The 25678-nt window shown below is 41.4% G+C and overlaps 1 protein-coding gene across 4 annotated transcripts in view; it reads left to right on the top strand.

Moving 5' to 3' along the window:
- LOC127629419 (cell adhesion molecule 1-like) overlaps window positions 1-25678 on the top strand; it is a 289304-nt gene that overhangs the window by 188125 nt on the left and 75501 nt on the right. For 3 of the 4 annotated variants that reach the window (XM_052106503.1, XM_052106501.1, XM_052106502.1), the window contains 4 exons: window positions 7882-8028; window positions 18308-18460; window positions 20269-20406; window positions 25405-25563. In XM_052106503.1, coding sequence (XP_051962463.1) covers window positions 7882-8028; window positions 18308-18460; window positions 20269-20406; window positions 25405-25563 — 597 coding nt within the window. The remainder of the gene's footprint in view (window positions 1-7881; window positions 8029-18307; window positions 18461-20268; window positions 20407-25404; window positions 25564-25678) is intronic. The other variant, XM_052106504.1, reaches the window with a different exon arrangement.

Below are 25678 nucleotides of genomic sequence, written 5' to 3'. Positions count from 1 at the left end.
GCCCCAGCCGCTTTAACTATGCAAGAAACATAGAGAGGGAAAAGGCGTGGCTGGCGCAGCCTGCTCCCATGCTTGGCATGTCGCATTGTTCCCCCCTTCGGGGTGCTGTGAACCTAAAAATGTTATGACGATTTTATGGGGCATTGGGGAAGGGTACACGCAGTCTGATGCAGCCTGTCACTTGGCACGCAACTGCCTGTCCGCACCTGCACCAGCAGCGCACGTACACGTATATAGGGTTTGGTAGCCTGTTTGGTGATGAGGTCAGAGTCATCAGGTTTTGTTATAAACTTGAGTGCTTGTTGTAAGTTCACTAAGAGGAGTGAAGGATGTGCACCTTGATTTGGTTTTGAGGCAGCACTGAACCAGGCTATCACGGCTGACATGCCATTGAAGGGCAAGTGAATGAGTTAAATCACAATCAATCTTTTAGCCAATTAAATGTTGTCTTGCTTGAGGTTATATTGTAGACATCCAACTACATCAGTAAAGCATGGGTCATGTGACTTTTGTCTACTTGATTAATTTGTTGCACATCACATGCATCTGTCACCAATAGATTCTGTAGTATCTTGCAGTAAATTAGGTTCAGCAAAGAAGACTATTATCAAGAACAATTTCTGCTGGATAGGGTTTTTGAAATGGCTATTCAAACTCTATGGAGATAAAAAAAAAAAAAAAAAAAGTCTTACATAAGTTCTTTAGATAAGCATATTAGTTTTTCTGGGTTCTTAAAGAAATGATTCACCCAAAAATGAAAATTCTCTCATCAGTTACTTATCTTCATGGCATCCCAGATATGTATTTTCATACATATCTGGGACTTTTTTTTCCCTCTGCTGAACATAAACAAAGATCTTTAAAAGAATAGTTCAGCTCTGTAGGTCCATACAATGCAAGTGAATGGGTACTAACATTTTGAAGCTCCAAATGCATTTAAAGGCAACATAAAAGTAATGACTTATGACATATGACTCCAGTGGTTAAATCCATATATTCAGAAGTTATATGAAAGGTGTCGGTGAGGAACAGATCAATATTTATGTCTTTTTTTTACTACTGTACAAAACTTCACTTGCACTTGCAATTTCACATTCCTCTCCTTTTGTTTTTGGTGATTTGCATTATTTGTGCATATCTCACCCTAATGAGCAGGGAGGAGAATGTATAGTAATATAGGATTTAAGGATTTAATTTAAGTTTTGATCAATTTCTTATCCACAACTCTCAAATCACTTCTGAAGATATGGATTTTACCACCATAGTCTTATGGATTACGTTTATGCTGCTTTTGTGTCCTTTTTGGAGCTTCAAAATTTTAGTACCCATTCACTTGCATTGGTTGGACCAAACAATCTCTTCAAAGGACCATATGGATGGTTTTGAAAAAAAAAAAAATAAAACTTAAAAAGGTTTTCCAGATGTTGGTTCTGAACCTGAAAACTTTTTTTAGGAGTGTGGAGGATAGATTTCCTCCAGCAAACATTTACAGAATCTTCTTTCTGTAGTTTTTTTTTTGTAAATGGTGCTTTCCCTAAATTTGACACTGCAAAATAATTGTTTTGTCTTGTTTTGAAAATATACATTTACTATACCAATGAAACTATACATATACAATATACATTTCATATATTATATCTTAAATGTACTGTATGTTACATATTTTTTTTTATTGACAAATAGTTTTCCCCATTGTTTTGTACATAAGCCTAACACAATTTTGTTAGATTTAACCTTAACAAAAACAACAAAAAAAAACATATTTGTTAAAAACATGAATGAACAGCAGCATTTAGCTACTTATTTCACTATAAGAATAAGATACAAATGCCACTCAGGGACAACTGACTTCACAAACTGAATCTTGTGAATTATTAAATTTGTTTGCGGTTGATTCATTTTCATGAACTGTCCGAACAGCATATTCCCTAAATCAAATCAGAATTTCTTATTCTACATGAGAGAAAATATAAATTTGGTTCTTGTTAGAATGATGGTGAGATATTTTTACTAGAAAATAAGAAAGAAATACTGATTACAAATGTATTTGCATGCAATTGTAGTACAATTTTATAGCATTTCAACAAAACAGCAGGCTTTTACTGTACAGTATTTTTGATCATGAACAAGAACATACTGTTTGTTTCCTACGTGCGGCATCCCCATCTTTGAGCCCCCTCAGTTTCTGACATCCTTTCCAACTAGTACTTTTTTTGCTTTTTTCTTTGCCGTGTTTGTGGCAGCATGAAACCTGGCTTCACGGATGTTTAACGTCAGGCATGGCCGCAGATTGTGGAGGTACAGCACCTCTGTGTCTCACAAACACTCCCAGCACGCCTGTCTGCTAATGCTACTTCATGAAGTGGACCATGCTTTATCATCCCTAACGTTCACAACCCAGGAGGACAGGCTAAATGTGTTATTTTTAATGGCTATTTGTTGTTCTTTCACTGGGACATGTGGGGCTAAGCTGGCTTGTCTCTACAAATCGAAGTGAGGAAAATTGAGATGCTTTTTTAGTCTCTGTAAATGTCATGAGGGTTTGAAGGTGTCTGGTAGCTCAACCGTACAAATTTGCATTAGGAGTCGTGGAGGATAGTTTAAAGGCGCACCCAGTTTGGCCAATACAATGTAGGTCTTTGACTTGACACTGACACCTTTTGATATGGATGGAACGTTAAACAAAAGCAAAGGTTTTCGTAATACAATATACATTTCATATATTATATCTTAAATGTACTGTATGTTACATATTTTTTTCTTATTGACAAATAGTTTTCCCCATTGTTTTGTACATAAGCCTAACACAATTTTGTTAGATTTAATCTTAACAAAAAAAAAAAAAAAAAAACATATTTGTTAAAAACATGAATGAACAGCAGCATTTAGATACTTATTTCACTGTAAGAATAAGATAAAAATGCCACTCAGGGACAACTGACTTCACAAACTGAAGTCATTTTTTTTTTTTATGGTTCATTCATTTTCATGAACTGTCCGAACAGCGTATTCCCTAAAACAAATCAGAATTTCATATGCTATATGAGAGAAAGTACAGTTAGTGAGAGGCAAGAGACAAGAACACTATTGGTTATGTTAAAGAAATAGTTCACCCAAAAATGAAAATTCAGTCATTGTTTACTCTTACCCCTGTGTTGTTATAATTTCTGTAACAGATTCACACGATGAGCAAAGAGGCGGGAACTGGAACAAAACACAACATTAAACTGCTTTCCAGCAGTACACAAAACACACACACACATGCATGCATCTCTCTTTCGTACTGGCATCCCCAGCTCCTCTTTATCCCTCTCCCGGCTGATTGGTCTGATTCAGCACTGGGCATCCATCGTTACAGCTCCTCCTCGTTACATACCCCCAATATTAATATTATATTACATAGACTGATTCAGGCAGGGGAAACCCTTGTGTTGCCCTTTTGGCTGTCCTTCCACCGGCTGGTCATCCCTGCCTCCTGGGAATCTGAGTAGAACAAGGGGAGTGAGAGAGAGAGAGAGAAAAAAAATTGGCTCGCCAGTCCCTGAACACGCTGTCGGCTGGACCTCGCCTCCTGGTGGACGGCAGTGGGCTCCTCTGACTCTTAAAAGACGTCAGAAACTCCTCCGCCTTCTGGCATACCTCCTCAGCATTGTCCATCAGCGGCAAGGGCTCTCCAACAGTGCATCTCTCCTCCTTCCCAGGTTTTGGTACCACTGTAATGGGTTCACAGGATGATAATGATATTGAACCACAGAATATATTTTCTCTTTTGGCATAAGTCCCATCTGGTAGTCCAATGAGATTGCTACTCAAACCGTTAGATTCTGCCAGAGATAGGAGGCAAGGAGCTAGGAGCCTACCCCAAAAGGAGAAACCAGATACTACCCCCCAAAGAGAGGAGTTCCAAATGAGTTATTGTAGCACGGAGGAGGGTGGGGCTGGGCTGGAATGACGCACGCATGGACCTCAGTCAGCCCGATGATGTGAGCGAGGGATAAAGGCGACTGGAGATGGCGGTTCAGGAGAAAGCGAGAACTATGGCAGCTGCCCTGTATGTGTTTATGTTTGTGTATAATTTATCATTAAACTTTATTTATAATGTAAAGCCGGTTCTCGCCTCCTCCATTCACTTGTAACCCCTTCACAGTTATGAACCAGGTTTTCTTGGCTGAAGTTTGAGTCTGGAGAAGTGAAAAGGAGATATGATAACTGAAACATACAATGGTGTATGAAGTAAGCAATATCCCTGACATGGAGGTGCAATACCTTCACGTTAGGATAAGCTGTGCTTGCGTTTTCTGATGACCCTTATGAGAAAGGGGGCATTGTTCGTCTGATATAATTGCTTGAGGATTGCCATGCTTGCTTATGAACGTTAACTGTGTGATATCTGTCAGAGAATGGACAATGTTTAGTTTGAGCCCTGATGTGGTGCCATGTGCGAGATGTTTGCCAAAAGATGAACAACGTAGCATAAAGCCCTACAATAAGGGTGACATTGTGTGAAAAACCCTTTGTTGAAAGATAAACAACATTTGATTATGATAAAGAATGTCTATATATTTAGTAAAAAGACCTGATTGTTGTGATGGAATCATGAGATGAATTATGTCCAGAATGATAGGTGTCCTCGTGTCTTGGAGAAAGGGGGATTAGAAAAAATACTGGGGGGTGTCAGGGGAATGACTTCTAGCATGGATTTGGATGAGGGCCAACATTTTTGTAATGGATGAAGATTTCAGGAGTCTGGTGTTATACATCTGATCTATGAAAAAAGGCAGACAGAATTAGCATGTCCCGCCCCGGACATACGGGTATAAAGGCGTTTCATTCAGAAATTTTCTTTGGAGCCGATGGTCGTGTATGCAGCGAGCTGCGAGTCAAACACACCTGTTCCTCTTACCTCTGGTGAGCTGCTGTTGGATCTACGGCACACTTCAGCGGCTTTCTCCTTCTCTGCACGGAAGCGCCCCTAGGCACTTTGACAGCGCAACCTAAAAGAGTGTTTTCAACTGAAGGAACACCACTCCAGCCGCTCCCCGCGTCGCTCCTTCTTCCCACGGGATTGAGGATGACGCGGCTGGCGATGGAGGCGATCTGGGGTTGGTAGCGGGCTCTGTTTCAGCGGGTACACCCCCGCCAACCTCCCGCCCCCCGGCACGCTTGTTGACTTCCATCCTGGCTCGAGGCAACAGCGGCTCGCCTCACAGCCAGCCTGCCTATCCTCTGGAGCCCCCCGAGCTGGATGAGCTCGCCACTGCATCGGGGAGCGGTCCGGCATCTGACACGGATGACTCGTCTGGGCTACCACCTTCGGGCCAGCCCGCCCGCCCAGGCTGAGGCTGATGCACAAATGCCATTCTCACGGCACTCTGCTGCCACACCTCAAGAGTTAGGGAAAGGTGGACCCCCCGCCTTCAGCCCCATGACTGTTCACCGGGCGGCCGGTTCTGACGAGTCTAGATGATACCTCCACCTAACCCGCCTCCTGCCAGGTGTGCAGAGCAAGGTAAGTGCTTCGAGTCTTTTCTCAGCACCAGAGCCTCGGGATGCACCTTTGCCTCCCGACGCCGTACTACCTGCTCTGCCTCGCTTCGAAGCCCCACCGGGTATGTCAAAAATAATCGTCCCATTAGTGCCCCTAGCACGGAGCTTGGATGCATGGCTTTCACTTCCCAACCCATCACGCTGGCTGGCCAGGACCATCCGACTCGGTTATGCAATTCAGTTTGGGTAACTATAAGGATTCTGACGACTTTATGGGGCATTGGGGGAAGGGTACGTGCAGTCTGATAAAGCTGGTAGTTTTGGCACATCAAGTACCTGCCCACTCCTGTGTCAGCAGTACACGTACACGGCTCACCCTGATGGAGGGAACGAGACGTTGTGTCCTCCCGGCCACGTCACTGTTGTGGCCGGACCATTTCCGGCTCCTCCGAAAAATCCTGAATGAAACTGACTTATTTCCCCGCCTTTATACCCGTATGTCCGGGGGCGGGACATGCAAATTCTGTCTGCCAACTTCTCATTGGCCATTTTTCATAGATCAGAGGTATAGTCGGCGCTCAAGAGAGACCTCTAGTGTCGCTTCTTTGACACAACGTCTCGTTCCCTCCATCAGGGAACGGAGGTTACATCCGTAACCTAGACGTTTTTTATCAAGAAAATTCACGTTGGATCATAATTTCAATTTTTTTTGTAAGACCTTTGATATTAGGGCAAAATCATATTCTTAATAATAATTTTTGTATTGTTTTCCTGTAAAAATATCTAAAAATCCTTAAAACAATTTGATTGATCTTGATTTAGAAACAACACTGCATAAGATATTTAGGTTTTTCAGATAATGTATTTTTAACATGTGTATTTTGTCTGACTGTAGTGGCAGAGTTTTTAATGTTTTACATTTTAAGTTAGCAGTGGCACTACTTTTAGTTAGTTACACCACAACTGGTGTTGTCTTACGACTGGTGCTTAAAGTCATGTGTGATGTTTAATGTTTTATGCCTCTCAGCTCTGTGGATATAAATATAGAACAAGGTGACATTTGCTTTTCTGCTTCTTCACCTGCAAGCTAGAATGAATCCCTATTCTGAATGTAAATCATAAGGGATTGATGCAGCCTCTAATTATCAGCTGTTATCAGCAGGCTTCCGGTGAAGTGGATCCGATACACAGTGCTTGGCTGTGTTTGCAGAGCTTGCTGTTTAGGTCCGGGTATTATGCTGTTGAGAGCTGCTGTTGATTGCCAGCTTCCATCACCTTGTGTTTAGATGGAGAGATTTGATAAAGTTCTGCCCTGAGCAGCAATTAACAGCCTTCCCCTCTTGTTTGCTGAGGGCTGCAGTCTTGTAGCCTGGGTGTTTTGCACACACCACAAACACACAATGCTGTAAAATCAATATGTCCAAACTGAGAACCCATTTAGTACATCTTAACATTGCATGAGCATTCTGACGTCTACATGTTTTTACCAATGCAGAGGGAAATGTTGTTGCTTGTTACATTGTATTTAACTCTCATGGACAAATTCACTAAACAGTTGTGGCACTTTTGTGCACAGATTTTAGTTCATAAAGCCGCGTGTTATGTGGTAACTGTGACACGTGCTAATTGTGATGAAAACGTGCTACACCATGAGTCAATGCATAGCTTATGTTGCAAGACACAGAGAGATGAGAGAAAGATGCAATAGCCAAAGACCTCCCACATAAGTTATTTTCAGTACTTGGCACACATTTCAAATGCAGATTTAGCATTTGAATATAATTTTTATCTTAAATTCAAAGAAATTTTAAATTTTATATTTGTTTTAAAATATTTTTTTTTATATTATTTTAAAACATTGAAGACAAAGCCTGCAAATAAACTCACAATTAACATGAATTCCCCCACAATACTGCAAAATTGCTACATCCAAAGCAAGAGTCCAGCCATCTTAACATTGCATGTGCATGCTGACTTCTGTTTTTGCATTGTTGTTGCTTGTTACATTTATTTACGTGTCAGTCTCACTTTCTTTTATGCCTTAAAATGGATGCACATGTTATGCAAGAACATCAGTATTCAGAGGATTTCTCATGGGAATTCACTTTACAATGGCAGTCATCTATTCAGCTTTACCCTCAACTTTTACAATTTCATGATACAAGAAATGACTGAAATATGATCTGAATTCCAATACTATTTTCAGTTTGTGTTTTTAAAGAAAAAGGGTCATGATTGCATCTCTTACTGAATAGCCAAACAGCCAAATGAGAACAATTGTGTTCTGTGGATGCATTGTAATTACAATCCGGATTGTGATAAGACATGCCATATGTAATAACCTTACTTAGGTATTGCTATTTTAAGGCTTTTATCTGTTTTTCTGGGTTAAAGCGCAGGGTCAGAACCTGGTGACAAATAATGTCTCTGTGGTCGAGGGCGAGACAGCCATCATCAGCTGTCGAGTGAAAAACAACGACGACTCCGTCATCCAGCTGCTCAACCCTAACAGACAGACCATCTACTTCAGAGATGTTAGACGTAAGCACTACTGACTTTTTTTCTCATGCCAGGGACATTACTAGCCTTTCATCAGTTCTGTGGCGCAGGTGCCCCATCAAGATTTTTTTTTTTTTCTGGGGGTTCCGATGGCATGCTCCCTCAAGAGAAATGTTTTGCAAAAACAGCACCAAAGCATTCGATTCTTGTTACTTTGGGAGCAAGCCTTTACATTTTCTTGATTTTTTCTCTGCCCTATAAAGACAAAATGCAGTAACTACAGCAATACTAAAACTGCTTCAAAGCTTCACACTTTTTGTTGTAGTATGGATTTTCACAGTCAATTTTGCCTAAATCTAAGCATATTTTAGACAAACCCATCTGTCACATGACAGATCATAGTCTAAGAGATCATAGTATATGATTTTGGTCATAACTAAATTTTGACAAGATGTGTAGTTACTGCATTTTGCCTTTACAGAGCAGTATTGTGTAGCATTATTGTATCTATGAGCTACATATCATTTTGCTTGGTCCATTGTTATCTACATAACTGTAATCTAAATATATTTTCAAGTATTCACCTTTTCATTGACCCAGCAAATGGACTGAAACTAAACTAAACTAAAATGATTTAAATTCCCCATGTGTACCCTCTGTTTGTTTGCTTTGAGGTCATCTGTATGCTAGTCCAATCATACACTTTGACAAAATTCTCTGTTTAGCAGATATACACATTTAAAATGTTCAGTCTATCTCTACTGGAAAAGGAACCAAAAATATCGATGACTCATCCTGCACTACACAGACTTTGTACTATCCAATTTGTCTATTGTATCTAATTAACATGAGCACCTGTTTGTCTATATGGAAATCTCCCTCCTAAAACAGCAAAAGTTTTGGGTCACAGCAGAAATTAAAACAAGTTTACTGACACCCCTGTCTCATACTGTGCCCTGTACCTATAAATTGCATACATGGAATTTCATAATTCCATCACAGATTCCATTGTTTTCAGAGAACATTTCGATTGTACACAACAAAATATTCCAGCAACCCCATGCAAATTCATCATTTAGTTCATTGGCATGGCCAAAGCCAATCTCTTATAATTTATAAGAGCAACAGGGCATTGCATTGTTGACTAGGTCCTTTTCAGTAATTGAGTGACAGAGTGTAATTGTGTCAGGCTGATTAGAGTCCTCTGAGCGGTCCATTTAGATTCCAGCCTTAAGATTGTTTAGAACCTCAATGGCACTCTGCATGCAAAGCATATAATCTCACCTTCTCTGCTAAATAAGAGCCTTGATGAGCTGCTAAGTGATGGTCTGACCCATGATCCGAACACAGTTTATCAAATGTGAGGGAATCTCCCCAATCACCTCTTTGTTCCCTCCTATGGAGTATTCTACATTTCCATAGGGCTTATACCTTGTATCATTTCAGATAAGTAGACAGTTTATTTGAGAGGTATTTTATAAAATTTATTTCAAATGCTCTGTGCATGTACAATTGTTGGCTTATCTCATTATGGGAGCCCATATTCCTTGGCTTGATTAAATATTTGAGCATGTTTGAAGTATTTGTACATTTAAAAACTTGTTTCCCTTGACAAGTAACATTTGTTTATTAAACTCTCAAGTAACACACAGATTACAGTATTGTACAGTGTAACTGTATAAGGATGGTCAAGGAGGAGGCGGAAAGCGGCTGTACATTAAACATACAGTTTTAATGTCAAACTCAACTTAAAGCCAACATAAACAATCATGCAGCTCGGCTACATGCGTCTCTTTCTCTCCCGAACTGGCACCTCTGACTTGTCTTTATCCCCCTCCCGGCTGATTAGCCCGATTCAGGGCACTCCTCCTCGTCACACTCCTCCATCACCTGACTCAGGTCGGGAAAACCCCCGGCATGACGCACTCCCCTCCTTAACTTGTTTTAACTCTACTTAAATGGAATGTAAAAAAACATAGACACACATGCAGCGTGGCCGAGTACATCGTTCTCTCGCTTCCAAACCAGCATCTCCGGCTCCCCTTTATCTTGCTCTCCTGCTGATCAGCTGATTCAGCGCCAACGCCACTCCATCACGGCCTGGCCACGCCCTCCTCCTCCTCATCACATACAGCAAATTAAATCTGTAGCATCCCTTACATGTTTTTATGCATTTTATCCTTTTGTTACCAGTTGCTATTGGGATAAAAGCTGTTAAATCCATTCTCATTCATGCATGCTATTATTTATGCATGCCCAGATGTCCGTTATTCCACGTTTCAGTTCAAGTTTGGTTCTGTTTGTCCTTTTGGCCAAGATTCCATAGCTCTTGTGGAAATGGGCCAATTTTACATCCTTTAGTCTCAAAGAAAACACAGTGATTGAATATTTCAGTTAGAAACACATTTACGTGTTATCCTAATTCCACTTGCTCAATGTTGAACACATTGACAAAAACACATTGTTAAAAGGTCAAGTTACAATTTGTCATGACTTCATATCTCATTTTATGAATTTCTTGGTAAGACCTACTGTAATTCCTCTTGCAGGCGTATTTTAGTGCCAGTTACACCAGACAAGAGTTTTGCTTGCGTTAAGAGTCAAGTCAAGTGGTTTTATTGTCGTTTCAACCATATACAGTTAGTACAGTACACAGCTAAATGAGACAACGTTCCTCCAGGACCATGGTGCTACATAAAATCAACATAGGACAAACACAGGACCACATGAGACTACACAACTAAATAAAATACCTATTTAAAATACCTATATATACCTATATACCTATATAAATTGCACGTGCAAACATGTGCAAAAAGTACGGGACAGTACAAGAAATGAACAGGACAATAGGCACAGTGAGAGACAGTGCAGCGCTGACCAGTACACAGTAGTGCAAAAAGATGACAGTTTCTAAAAACGTAAACATAAAATACTATGAGATAGTGTTCTATGCACATAGCAGTTATTGAGGTAGCAGACAGTTATAAAGTGACAGTAATTAAAGTACAACTCAGGACACGTGTGTGTGTGTGTCAAACCAGTCTCTGAGTATTGAGGAGTCTGATGGCTTGGGGGAAGAAGCTGATACACAGTCTGGCCGTGAGGTCCCGAATACTTCGGTACCTCTTTCCAGACGGCAGGAGGGTAAAGAGTTTGTGTGAGGGGTGTGTGGGGTCGTCCACAATGCTGGTTGCTTTGCGGATACAGTGTTTTTTGTAAATGTCTTTTATGGAGGGAAGAGAGACCCCGATGATCTTCTCAGCTGTCCTCACTATCCACTGCAGGGCTTTGCGGTCCAAAACGGTGCAAGTCCCAAACCAGGCAGTGATCCTGCTGCTCAGGATGCTCTCAATAGTCCCTCTATAGAATGTAGTGAGTATGAGGGGTGGGAGATGTGCTTTCCTCAGCCTTTGAAGAAAGTAGAGACGCTGCTGGGCTTTCTTGGTGATAGAGCTGGTGTTGAGGGACCAGGTGAGGTTCTCCAACAGGTGAACACCAAGGAATTTGATGCTCTTGACGATCTCCACAGAGGAGCCGTCGATGTTCAGCGGAGAGTGTTCACCTTGTGCTCTCCTAAAGTCAACAACCATCTCTTTTGTTTTGTCCACATTCAGGGACAGGTTGTTGGCTCTACACCAGTCCATTAGCCGCTGCACCTCCTCTCTGTATGCTGACTCATCGTTCTTGCTGATGAGATCCACCACGGTCGTGTCATCTGCGAACTTGACGATGTGGTTCGAGCTGTGCATTGCTGCACAGTCGTGAGTCAGCAGAGTGAACAGCAGTGGACTGAGCACACAGCCCTGGGGGGCCTTCGTGCTTAGTGTGGTGGTGGTGGAGATGCTGTTCCCGATCCAGACTGACTGAGGTCTCCCAGTCAGGAAGTCCAGGATCCAATTGCAGAGGGAGGTGTCCAGGACCAGCAGGTTCAGCTTTCCAATCAGGTGCTGAGGAATTATCGTGTTGAATGCTGAGCTGAAGTCTATGAACAGCATTCATACGTATGAGTCCTTTTTGTCTAGGTGAGTGAGGGCCAGATGGAGGGTTGTGGCGATGGCGTCGTCCGTTGAACGGTTTGGACGATAAGCAAACTGCAGTGGGTCTAGTGAGGGGGTCAGCTGATCCTTAATGTGCCTCATGACGAGCCTCTCGAAACACTTCATGATGATTGGTGTGAGTGCGACAGGACGGTAGTCGTTGAGGCAGGACACTGAAGACTTCTTGTGGATGATGTCATGTGGATGATGGTGGTGGCCTTGAAGCACGTTGGAACGATGGCGCTGCTCAGAGAGATGTTGAAGATGTCGGTAAGAACATCTGCTAGCTGGTCTGCACATCCTCTGAGCACTCTGCCAGGAATGTTGTCTGGTCCAGCAGCCTTCCGTGATTGACTCTATGTAGAGTTTTCCTCACATCCGCCGTGGTAAGACAGAGCACCTGGTCATTGTTAGGAGGGGTGGTCTTCCTCGCCACCACGTCATTCTGCACTTCAAACCGAGCGTAGAATTCATTCAGCGCATCTGGAAGGGAGGCATCTTTGTCACAGGCAACTGATGTTGTCCTGTAGTTGGTGATGGCCTGGATGCCCTGCCACATGCGCCGCGTGTCACTGCTGTCCTGGAAGTGACTGTGGATTATCTGGGCGTGTGCGCGCTTTGCCTCTCTGATGGCCCGGGACAGTTTGGCCCTAGCTGTTCTTAGGGCTGCCTTATCGCCTGCTCTGAAGGCGGAGTCTCGGGTCCTCAGCAGCGTGCGCACCTCTGCAGTCATCCACGGCTTCTGGATGGAGCATGTGGTGATGGTCTTGGAGAAAGCGACATCATCAATGCACTTGCTGATGTAGCTGGTCACTGATGCTGTGTATTCCTCCAAGTTGGTAGAATCACCATATGTTGCAGCATCCCTGAACATGTAAAACAAAAACAGTCCTGAAGCGCAGAGATGGCTCCTGCTGGCCAGGTTTTCACCTGCTTCTGAAGCGGTTTTGTGCGTCTGACGAGCGGTCTGTATGCTGGAATTAACTTAACAGAGATGTGGTCTGAGTAGCCGAGGTGGGGCGGGGCTCCGCCCGGTATGCACCTGGGATGTTTGTGTAAACAAGATCAAGCGCGTTCGCCCCTCTCGTTGAAACGTCGACATACTGATGGAATTTAGGGAGCACTGTCTTGAGATTCACATGGTTGAAATCTCCGGCAACAATAAACAATCCATCGGGGTGAGCTTTCTGCAGTTCGTTCATTGCCCCATACAGTTCACAGAGCGCTTCCTTAGCGTTAGAGCTGGGAGGAATGTAAACTCCGGTTATGCAAACAGAGGTGAATTCCGGTGGTAAATAAAAAGGCTGCATCTAACAGTCACAAGCTCCAACAGCGATGAACAGTAACTAGAGACTAGCATAGAGTTCTTGCACCATTCCGTGTTGATGTAAACACACAAGCCACCACCGCGAGTCTTACCGCAGAGAGCTGTATTTCTGTCGGCACGAAACGAGACGAGTCCGTCTAGCTGAATGGCGGTGTCCGGAACTCTGTCGCTGAGCCACGTCTCCATGAAAACAAAGACGCAACAGTCTCTAAACTCACGCTGCGTAGCCTGTTGGAGTCGGATATAGTCCAAATTATTGTCCAGGGAGCAAACATTTGAGAGCAGGATAGATGGGATTTGATAGCTAGGGTTTGTTTTTAGCCAAGCATGGACCCCGCCCTCTTTCCACGATTCCGCTTCCTCGCACACTGCTTACGACATCCTCTCCCCCGGCCACTGGCATCAGGCGATGCCGAGGACTGGAGGCCTGGTCTCCGCAGCAAGCCGAGTAGGCGTAGCGCCTCCTGCAGGTCATCATGCAGCTTGGTTTTTGCATGAGTCTTATATTTCAGTAGTGTCTGGCGATGGTAGACACGAACACCGGTTGCTCCGATGTCCATGTGTCGCAAAAGTCTGGCTTTTTTAACAAAAATAGCACAATTTTTGGATCCGGAGTGGCCACTGCATGCTACCTGCTAATCTTGCTTTCTGAGACAGAGAGAAAGAGAGAGCAAGACAGAATATAGGGAGGGTTTTAAAGGGATGGTTCACTCAAAAATGAGAAATTAGTCATTATTTATTCACCCTTGAGTCGCTTTTTCTTTTTTTTTCGCGCAAAACACTAAAGAAGAAATGTTGAAAAATCTTGAAGGTCAGCCAAGTCTTCCCCTACAGTGAGCTGAACTTGAGAACCAGATAAGTCAGATTCTTGAAATTTAAAAGAAAAAATTGACAAATTTAAATTAAACTATCCCTTTTATGTAGGAAGTAAGACAGAAACAGAGAGAGGGAGGGACAGACAGACTGAGGGAGCGTTCTAGCCACAAGCTCTGACATTATTTCTGTGGATGTGACTGGAGGGATGCTCAGCCTTCAATCTCTTTAATGCTGTAATGTATTATTCTGTCTAATGTTTACTGAGCTGCCAGCTCTGTTTGTGGAAAGTATGGCCACTTGAACAATTCCTAGTTTTATCCCTTCAGCACAGATGGCTGGAACTGTGCATTCAATGTGACACGTGAGTGGGAATGTGTCTTAGCGTACAGTATATAGCATGCACCTGTGGATACCATCTGATGATATATTGCTTGATGCAGTTCGTTATGATTCCATATCATGATTCAGCAGTGGCTTATTGTCGCTGCTCTGAAGCAATAGGTAAGGATTTGTTACATTACATTCAGACTGCAAATCTAATTTCCTGTCACTTATGGTAGAGCTGCTCTATAAAGCCATTTAGGAACAACTTGGAATTAAAATGTGACTTTTAAAGTGATGGCTCGAGGAATTGTCATTTTAATTTTCTCAAGACTTGACATTCGCTACAAATTAGATATTTTCAACACTTTTTTGTAAAATAACCTTTCAGTACACTGAAATGAAAATATCAATGAACATATATTTCTATTATTGGCAAGAGAGATTAATGGCAAGACTGTTTCAGTTATACAGTCTACTTATTCTCTCAGTAGGCAGGTTAACAGTAGGTTGAAGGTTTTGCTACTAAAAATCAGTCTGTGCTTACCAAATTTTTAGTCACTGCCCCCAGTGGCTGTAGCTGGAAGTGTTGATGAATGTATGCACACGTGTAAGCTCCAGTTTCTGGGTGAAATGTCCACAGAGTGGTGCCAAGATTGAGTTGTATTTTTAGTTGTAAATGATGTGATTTAGACAATGGGAATGCATATTTTATTAACTCTACCCCGAACGCAAACCCCAACCCTTATTCTAACCGTCGGTGGAGAATTCAAAATTTATTTGAGTGAAAATTCAACCTCCGGATCACGCTCATCATTGTTTATGTAAATGTGATTACTTCCTGGTTAGCACAAAACCAGAGCCTGTGTCTCGGAGGTAGTGCTAGAGTGAAATATGGCAATGTGTTTCACTGTCCCCTTCTGCATTTTGCAGGCCACTTTGGCATATCGCAGTACCGGTTCATGGCCGGCACACTGGGAAAAGTCCCGGATCTCCCGATGGCCAGTCCTGCTCGTGAAGGCTTTGATGAAAATAAGAAAATTTAACAAGACTGCAAGAGAATAAAGGATCATAATATCATTAGTATTCTGTGATTATCGTTTAAATAGTTTGTACATTGTATTATGTCCATAACTTATAATCGTTTTGCTTACTTGTTTGTATTATGGACTAATAAAGATGTTTTTATTTTACATAAGGCGTCGCCGCCACAACAGCGTCACATACTTACATCAAACCTTATTTAAGTAAAGTTCCTGCTTTCATGTCCCTGTTGGAAAAATGACACTTGAAATTTAAACGGAACGGGTATATTACGCAAACTGATCTTAGTTCAGGTACTAGTTCAACAATTGTGTGGAAAAACTTATTTTCTTTCTAAGTGGTCAGTTCCTGGCCAGTATAATGAGCAATGTGGACCAGACTTTATGTCGCCAGTCAAAAGACTGGCTACACTAGAATAATGTCTATTGTACATGCTGTAATGTTAACTGTCATAAAATGCAAAACAACATCAGGCCATAGCCCTTATTAAAGGCAATCCATTCTTCCCATTGTGCATTTCCATCAATGCACAATGAAATAGCACTCTGCTGTTTTGCATAACAATCCAAGTTTTATGTGTTTCATCTAACATGCTACATGTAATTTCCTGTAACCCTTCTCCTTTCATTTTCCAATCTGTGTGTCAATTTGGATTAGCAGCCTAGGACATCTGAAGAGCATATCTAGCCAGCTGGGACAAAGAACAATCACATTCACTCACTGTCAGCCTCGAACAGACTCTGATACTTTAGAATTTCTAATGCACTCTAATGGGCCTTGTTCATGTGCGGGTTTGCTTTTCAGAGATTTACATCTCTTTTGCAGCACTTCAAGAAGAGATGTACTGTACTGTACTAATTTAGACAAATTACAGCCCTCCAGCATTACCTTAAAGGGATAGTTCACAAATTAGTTTTTAATTCTGTCATCATTTGCTCACCCTCATGTTGTTCTAAACAAAGATGTGAGGCATAATTTTGGCCTCAGTACCTTTCACTTTTATTGTATGGAGGAAAAAAAAACTATTTAATTAAAGGCTAATATTCTGCCTAACATCTCCTTTTGTGTCCCTCTGGAAAAAAAGAAAGTCCTAGGGGTTTTGAACAATGTGAGGGTGAGTGAATAATGAGAGTTTTCATTTTGGTGTGAACTAACCCTTTATGTCTTAAGTCATACAGCAGTTTAATGCATGGTGCAGAAACTCCCCACATCAATTGCAATTCAGTCCAAGCTCTAATAAAATCAGTCCTTTCTTTCCACGGCCAGTCTTTTTGCTCAAAACAACCTGGCCTCATCATTATTTTTGGAAGGAGACTTCTAAATGCGCCCCTTGTTCAGGGTTGGGATTAAGAGGGGGCTCTTAAAATTCACTATCAAAGCTCTTAAACTTGTGAGTTGCTAAGTTAGATCATCGACTTCCTAAACTCCAAGCTTGTGTCAAAGTTCACCTTGATTTTTGAGTTCACTCATTTAGGCTGAATTCCAAACAGCATTTTCGTGCTCTTGAAGTGCATTCAAAGTACTCAAAGAGTCGTTTCAAACAAAAGTGAGCAACTGAATCCCTTCACAAAGGTCCTTCCACAAGACAGTTAGCAAAGGGTACATGCTGTGGTCACTTCGAGGAGGTAATTTGGCTGTTTATGATCACGTGATCTTGAATTACAAAGTAATTTGTTCATGAAAATACACTGTATAAACATTATATAAAATTGAACATATTCATCTATGTAGTATAAGTATTGTGATGGAATTTAAATACATCGCTTACAGCGGGACAAAACGCACTTGATTTATTGCGTAATGGTGCCTCATCACTCCTGCTTTTAAATGCAGAGCGTTGCTCTAGATTCACTAGTCTCTTCACCATGCCACTGAAGAAAGCCGCTAACCATGTGTTCCAGACCTGGAAAAGCGCATGTGTGGCCCTACCAAAACCAAGCCCTTCGCTGCACTGCCCAACCTTCAGTGAGCCCCCCAATCACTGCGAGGACATCGTTTTTACTTTCAGTTAAATCTCAGTTAAATAAGTTAGACAAATTATTTACACTGTGTGTGAATTTTTTATTAAAATAAGTGACTCTCCGGCGGCATACAGCCAATGTCTGTCTTCGCTTACAAGGGATGGATATGGAGAGAAGAGTGAAACTGTCAAAAGTTGGACTCAAACTTGGAATGCCCACACTGAAAGTCGACTGCTATACTAATGTCACCATGTCAGTTCTTAGATATACAAGTGTCAAATTAACATACATTTGTCTCTATATATTATCTTGAATGATTATAAAATAGATTTACATAGACTGACAGGTTCTAATTTGTCTGTTTATGATCACGTGATCTTGAATTACAAATCATTTTGAAAACTGAAGTAATTTGTTCAGTGTCATGGAACAGTTTAAACAGTTTGTCAGTTTAAATAAATTTGATTTAAAGATTTAAATGAGCTTTACTGTGTATGATGGAACAGTTTTATTTGTTAACAATCTTAACAGCAATAATAAGAATAGCATGAATTTGCTGCTATGTTATAAAGATACATTTCTTTTTCAAAATAAAGTAATAGTGATGTAGGGTTGCATATGTCAGATAGTTGCCCTGCACCTTCTAGAGAGAGTAGGGCATAGTGCTGCTTACTTTCGAAAGGAAAACTCCCTAAAACTTCATGATATTGCATATTGACTGAATTGACAACTTCATGTAGCAACCATCATTTGGAAGTCTCATTGCTTGGTCACAGCTGTACACCTCACTTTTCACGCTTATGTTTCCTCAGCCTTGAAGGACAGCCGGTTTCAGCTGGTTAACTTCTCAGACAATGAGCTGCTGGTGTCGTTGTCCAACGTGTCACTCTCGGACGAGGGACGGTATGTTTGCCAGCTCTACACGGACCCCCCGCAAGAAGCCTACGCAGACATCACAGTCCTGGGTATGACGTCTACCTTTGAAATGCTAAAATCCTGATTATTGATTAACCCCATTGATTCTTTCACTCAATTGAACTTGCTTAATTGAATCTCACCATGACACAATATCAATCAATTACTCTCATGCAGTTTCTAATAACACAAGGCAAACAAAAAGGAACAGATGTTGTGCTATTGATATTAGTAGATCGCTTTTGGCAGGCGTATCGACTGCATTCCTCTTAGATGTTGAAAAGGCTACATCGAGCTTTTCTAGAGATAGCTTTGTGCAGTTGGGAGACTCTTGCATTGAATGACACTAACTTTAGAGCTTTATTATGTGGCATATTTGGACATGGAACTGAATGGAATTGAGTGCTCTCTAAAGTAGCATGAGTTTTATGAGGGTATGCATTCCGTCACAACATGGACTCTTAACAAAAGGACATAAAAATGTGAGATATTAAAAAAAAGTGGCCCTCCAACAGTTGCTGTCATAAAGACAGATGATTAAGTACCATCAGCACCATGTGAGGTAACGTGGTATCAGGTCTCTGTATGAAAAAAAAAAAAAGTTAAATGTCTTAATTGGTTGAGTGGGTCCATTTCTGTCAAAATATACAATAAGACCAGTTAGGAGTGCTTCGCAGGAATGGTTGCCAACCATCCTGAATAAAATGGAATCCTTCCTTATTTAAGGGAACACAATTGCTTTCAAAATGAATACATACAAAATTCACCAGACATTTAGTAACAAAAATCATACTGTGACAGGGCGGAGGGCGGGACCGGGTTGTGATTATACACACCCAGTCCCTTATCAGGCTAATTATGCCTCAGAGAGGGACAAAGGCCGAGGTGCGAGGAGAGAGAGATTGTTTACGGGCATGTCCGTCATGTGTGTGTGTTTGTCTTTTATTTAAGTTAATCATTAAAATATTGTTTATATCGCCAAGCCGGTTCTCGCCTCCTCCTTTGCATTGAACTGCTTTACAGGCGGTCGGCAGCGAGCCCATCCCCATTCGCGGTCGGTGGTCTCAGACCCTGCCAGCGTTTCAGCGGCCGGTAGGGGACTCCTACGCTCCTGGCAGTGGCCCTGACCGCTCCAGGCAGTCGGTTAGGAGCCCCTTCTCCCCTTGCGGTCGGTGGCCGTTCCTCCACTTCCAGGCAGCTGGGCTCCTCCGTCCCCCTGCACACAGCCGCGGCTGCTCCGTTGGGGTAGTGGCAAGAACTCAACTACGGCGTATCCCTCCTTCTTCCCGGATTTCGGCACCAGTGTAAAGCAGTTCAATGGAAAGGAGAAGGCGAGAATTGGCCTGGCAATATAAACAATATTTTAATGATTAACTTAAACAAAAGACAAACACACACACATGATGGACATGTCCGTAAATGATCTCTCTCTCCTCGCACCACTGTCCGCAATCGGCCTTTATCCCTCTCGGAGGCTTAAAAACCTGGGATACTTTCCAAAAAATCTAAATAATCAGAAATTTTTATTTTGGGGGGATTTATTCCTTTAAGAAGCCTGGTGAAGACACCAGCATAGCCAGATTCCCATACTGGAGACTAGCATCCAAAACACAAAATACTGTATGCTGCTGGGTATTTACCGCTCAAAAACAACACCTTTTTCATCTGTACGATACATATTGTACTTTCACTTTGTACACTTTATTACTGATTTATCTTCTCGATAATCATTAGCAGATGTACGTAAAAAAAAATAAAAAAAACAGTTTGTCCTTTAGCGAGGAGCCAAATAAAAAACATGATCCAATGCAGAAGATCTGCCGCATCATCTCTAATCCTTTTGTTGATCTTCTGCCAGTTCCACCAGGCAACCCAATCTTAGAGTCCCGTGAGGAAATTGTGAGTGAGGGGAATGAGACGGAGATAACCTGCACTGCTATGGGCAGCAAGCCGGCCTCCACCATCAAATGGATGAAAGGGGACCAACCACTGCAAGGTCTGACTCTGATCCAAAGAAGATTGTGCCGATAAGTCCTCTGTGATTACTAATTTCTCTGATCTACGCAGAACACACAGTGTTTTTGGATATTGACATCATAATGATTTTTTAATTAAGCTTTCAGAAGGTGTATCCATAGAATTGACAAGAACGGCACAACATTCAGGACTAAAAAAAAAAATGTCTTTTGTGTGTGAGGTTTTCTGTAGAGCTTAAGTAGCTTTGAATGAACTCCAACTGTTTACCTCCCACTCAGCAAATGCTGCCCACATATTAGTTCTCACTGGTTAAGGCAGTGCGGGCTGGCAGAAAGGAGTGAACGCACAGGCTGGTTAATGTACTTATAAACAGCTTTTCTCCATTAGACAGCAGGGAGGGACTGTTGAATAACACTCACGTAGACTACCTGGGGAAACAGAGGCAAAAATGGCAGATGATATGCCGGTATTTAAACACAATCTAAGTTTAATGTGTCAACTGTTTATGGATTACAAATATCACAGCTTCATTAACTGCAGAGAAAGCAGTAAAGCAATGGCCTGAGGTGATAGATTTTCATGTGTTAATGGATCAAATACCATAGCCAGCTCACTGTAAGGCAACTCACAATAAGGTAATAATGACTGGCTTCTAATTAAACCAGCATTATTAACAATCTCTCAGGTAAGCTGTATGTGTTACTCTGAGCCTAATGAACTTGGGTGTAAGCATATGTTGCATGGCACAACAAAGATCAAACTTTCAAGAAAATTAAATGCGAAGTGTGGAATTTCTGTGCTACTAGTGCCAATAAACAGAATAGACCATTTTCACATGTCCAGGTTTGGAAGAAAACTATAACAAGGAAACCAGCAGAGTGCTCAAGCACTGAACACGTGCAGCCCAATTTTTATTTGAATGTGCAGAATGCACATGCACCTGGAATCATTTGCAATAATTAGTGGGTTCGCAAGGTGGCAACACTCACATTTGAGCTGTTGCGGTCACGAAAAAGCACTAGAAGTAGATGAATTGCTGGTAAGCATCAGGAGACAATTGTGGAAACAACAACAGTGGATTTGCACGTGAAGAGCTCATCTGTGAAGAGGTCAGTAGATACCTGCATTTGTATATTTCGAGTTTGAAGAATATAAAGACATCATTATGTGTCAATACTCCTGAGGAGAAATAGACCTTGAAGCAGTCATAATGCATATACGTCAATTGACTGTGTATGTGCACACAGTAAAATGTACTTTCACGCGTGCTTGTATGCTTTCATAGGCTTGTGTTCAATGCTAAGTGTTCGCATCAAAACCAGGGTATACTTTGGGATGGTAATGTGCCATCCCAGTCTGTGAAAAGATCCAATGCAAAATGTATGACAAAATAATGTTTTCAAACACTCTGTCATTTTTCAAAAAACAGATGGTCCCAACTCAGACCATCGGTTTAGGCAATTCTGCTTTATCACGTTGGCCAGGATGCTCAAACAAACAGAGCAACGTTTTGAAAGTGCTACAGAGCCACAGCGTTTGCGCTTTAATGGGAATCAAATTACAAATGGCTTACTTATACTGTACTTATGCTATTGTCTCTGCATATTACGCTAGGATAGGAGAAATTATTCAAAAAATATACACAAGGATCATAGTTATAGACTGACATTAACAGATTTCACCAGACTTTAAAATGTTGTACAGTAAGTCATGTAATTTTTGTAACAGGGTCTTATTATGCGCTGGTAGCAGGGAAAGAATCTGAGCAATAGGTCAGTGCAGAGCTGTAATTATTTCCCACTTCATTAGGTCCAAGTAAACCATCATACTCTGTGCTGCAATTAGCTCAATGCCCTTGAGTTTAGAAATTGTCTTAGGCTGAGAACTAACGTGATGGGCAGTAACCACGTGCAGATACTGACCTCCAGGCGCTTTGTATGAATTCATTATTGTCAGATGTTCTGACCATCCATCATCAGTACAGGGACAATAGGCTTTACACATCACAGTAATTATCTTGTGAATTTTACTGCTTACTTTTGTTATCACATTAGAAAGAAGTTCTAACATTATATATAGTGATTTTTCTAAATGTTTCATTCTGGACAAATTGAGTCATGGTACTCCAGGCTGATCTTCTTCATATTGGTTGGTATTTAAATGTAAAGTGTACATGTACATTTTGTACAATTGGACTGATATGGAAATGTACAATATCAACGCATTGACAGCATCTAAAACATAAACCCTGTTACGTACAGTATGTATGTGATGAGGAAGAGGAGGAGGACAGGGCAGCTGTCGTGTATGTTTCTCTTTCTCTCGAACTGCCACATACAGCTCAGCTTTATCTCTCTCCTCGGCTGATTAGCCCGATTGGGAGCTGGCTGTACGCACTCATGGCCTGGCCCCGCCCTCCTCCTCGTCACAATTTACAACCTTAGAGACTTTAAACCTTTACCAAACTTCTGACGACTGCTCGGAACTGAAATTGCAGTTCCTGCCGTGGGTAACCCGACTCAATACTCAGACACAATCCCAAAGAGCGACTCACATTTATCAGTAAATTAACTTTGTCAGATAAAGACCATTTTAATGGCAAAATTATTTGTAAAATGAATCCAGATCTATCTAAGTATATCTATATCTAAGTATAAATTAAATCGATTACATATTTGATTGTGTATGTGTGCTGTCACAATGGTTTCTGACCTTTTGACCTTGTTAGAAATCACACAGAACAAAATGAAACCATTATAAAATTAAAACTCTGTAAAATTAAAATGTATTTACTGTGTTAAATAACTGTAATAGGGTTAAACATATTTGTTGATCTTATTTTTTATATTATATTTTATGATATTTATATTTATACTCTGTAATCATAAAATGTGTTTACTATGTTAAATAACTGTAATTGTGTTAAACATATTTAATGATATCATTTATTATATTTTATGATGTTTATATATTATATTTTATAATACTGTATTATATTATATTATATTATATTATATTATTATAAATACAATAAAATCAACTAAATCTATATCTCAATAAATTCAACCTCGATTTGTAAACATTTGTAGGTGAAGTTTAAGGGATTATATTTAAGAAGTTGTGCATATGTTGATTTTGTAGATATCAGTGTCTGTCCAAAAGTTAAAAAGTGTGGGTGATAAAGCCATACTTTGCGTATGAATACCTATAAATCACTTTGGATACACGTTTGGATGATGCAGGTTTGAGTGTTGTTTGCGTCATTTCCGTATCCCTTCTTCTCATAATTTTCTTAACCATCCCTTTCAATAATAGTGGCAAAAAAATTAAATAATAATAATAATAATTTATATATGTGTGTGTGTGTGTGTGTGTGTGTGTGTGTGTACACTGGTGGCCAAAAGTTTGGAATAATGTACAGATTTTGCTGCTTTGGAAGGAAATTGTTACATTAATTCACCAAAGAGGCATTCAACTGATCACAAAGTATAGTATATGGCAAAATAGAAACAGTTTTCTCTAGAAACTCATCAGTCAATCATTTTTACGAGGAATGAAGACTCTACAATGCACGGAATTGCCAAAAAACTTAAGGTGTACACTAAAGTCTTCAACTGGCTCTAACAAGGACAAAAAGAGATGTGGAAGGCCAGAAATAGTTTAGTTTGAGAAATAGACACCAAACATGTCCTCAGCTGACAGCTTCATTGAATTCTACCCGCTCAACACCAGTTTCATGTACAAAAGTAAAGAGAAGACTCAGGGCTGCAGGCCTTATGGGAAGAATTGCAAAGAAAATGCCAATTTTGAAACAGAAAAACTAAACTAAAAGGTTAGAGTGGGCAAAGAAACAGACATTGGAAAACAGCTAATTAGAAAAGAGTGTTATGGAGCTTAATCCCATTAAGATTTTGTGGGATCAGCTAGAATGTGTAAGGTGCACGAGAAGTGCCCGACAAGACATCCACATCTACAAGTGCCACAGGAAGTCTGAGCAGAGACCTTGGGCATCTTTGTTTTGGTGTTTTTCAGATCAGTAGAAAGGTGAATGTCCCTTAGGCCTGCTGCATGGAGTCTGAGGACTGCAGATATGGCCTGGGCAATAAATTGCAATATCCGTACTGTGAGACACCTAAGACAGCGCTACAGGGAGTCAGGAAGGACAGCTGATCATCCTCGCAGTGGCAGACCATATGTAACAACACCTGCACAGGATTGATACATCCGAATTTCACACCTGCGGGACAGGTACGGGATGACAACAACAACTGCTAGAGTTACACTAGGAAGGCACGATCCCTCCATCGGTGCTCAGACTGTCCGCAATAGGCTGAGAAAGGCTGGACTGAGGGCTTGTAGGCCTGTTGTAAGGCAGGTACTTAACAGACAGCACCGGCAACAATGTCGCCTATGGGCACAAACCCACCTTTGCTGGACCAGACAGGACAGACAAAAAGTGGTCTGCACTGACAAGTCATGGTTTTGTCTCACCAGGGGTGATGGTCGGACTTGTGTTTATCATAGAAAGAGGCCTGTACTATGGAGTGAGATCGATTTGGAGGTGTGACGTCTGTCATGGTCTGGGGCGGTGTGTCACAGCATCATCGGAATGAGCTTGTAGGCAGTCTCAACGCTGTGCATTACAGGGAAGACATCTTCCTCCCCCCTGCAGGCTCATGTGGTACCCCCCCATTGTTCCATTTCTGTTAGTCACATGTCTGTGAATCTTGTTCAGTTTATGTCTTAGTTGTTGTTGTTTTGTGTCCTGGTATGATGTTCCAAGGTCAAATACTGTATATATGACACAGAATGCATCCTATTTACACTGTTTTAAGCATGACTGCTCAGTGTGCATTTGGACCTGTGTCTCACAATACATGAATGTGAAATTTGTCTGGAGGTTACGGTATGATTCTTCATGACCCTCCTCCTGGTGACACAGTGTTATTATGAGCAGGCCAGGATGGAGAGAGCTCGCTTGTTATGGTTAACATGTCACTCTTGTGGCCGTTTCCAGGTGAGGCGACTGTCGAGGAGTTATACGACAGGATGTACACTGTCACCAGCCGGCTCAAACTCACCGTCTCTAAGGAGGATGATGGAGTGGCCATCATCTGCATCATTGACCACCCAGCCGTGAAGGACTTCCAGGCCCAGAAATACCTGGAAGTGCAGTGTGAGTCATCTCTCAAGATGAGAAATCATTCAGCTTTTCTTTAAAAATAATTGTTTACTCATTATTTATACATTATTTACTCACTTTCATTTTGTTCCAATCTAAGGATAGGCCT

The sequence above is a fragment of the Xyrauchen texanus genome, chromosome 36 (genome assembly GCF_025860055.1).
Source record: "Xyrauchen texanus isolate HMW12.3.18 chromosome 36, RBS_HiC_50CHRs, whole genome shotgun sequence".
Classification (NCBI taxonomy): domain Eukaryota; kingdom Metazoa; phylum Chordata; class Actinopteri; order Cypriniformes; family Catostomidae; genus Xyrauchen; species Xyrauchen texanus.
Note: the sequence above shows the minus strand (reverse complement) of the source record. Positions and strands in the feature narration are given on the sequence as shown.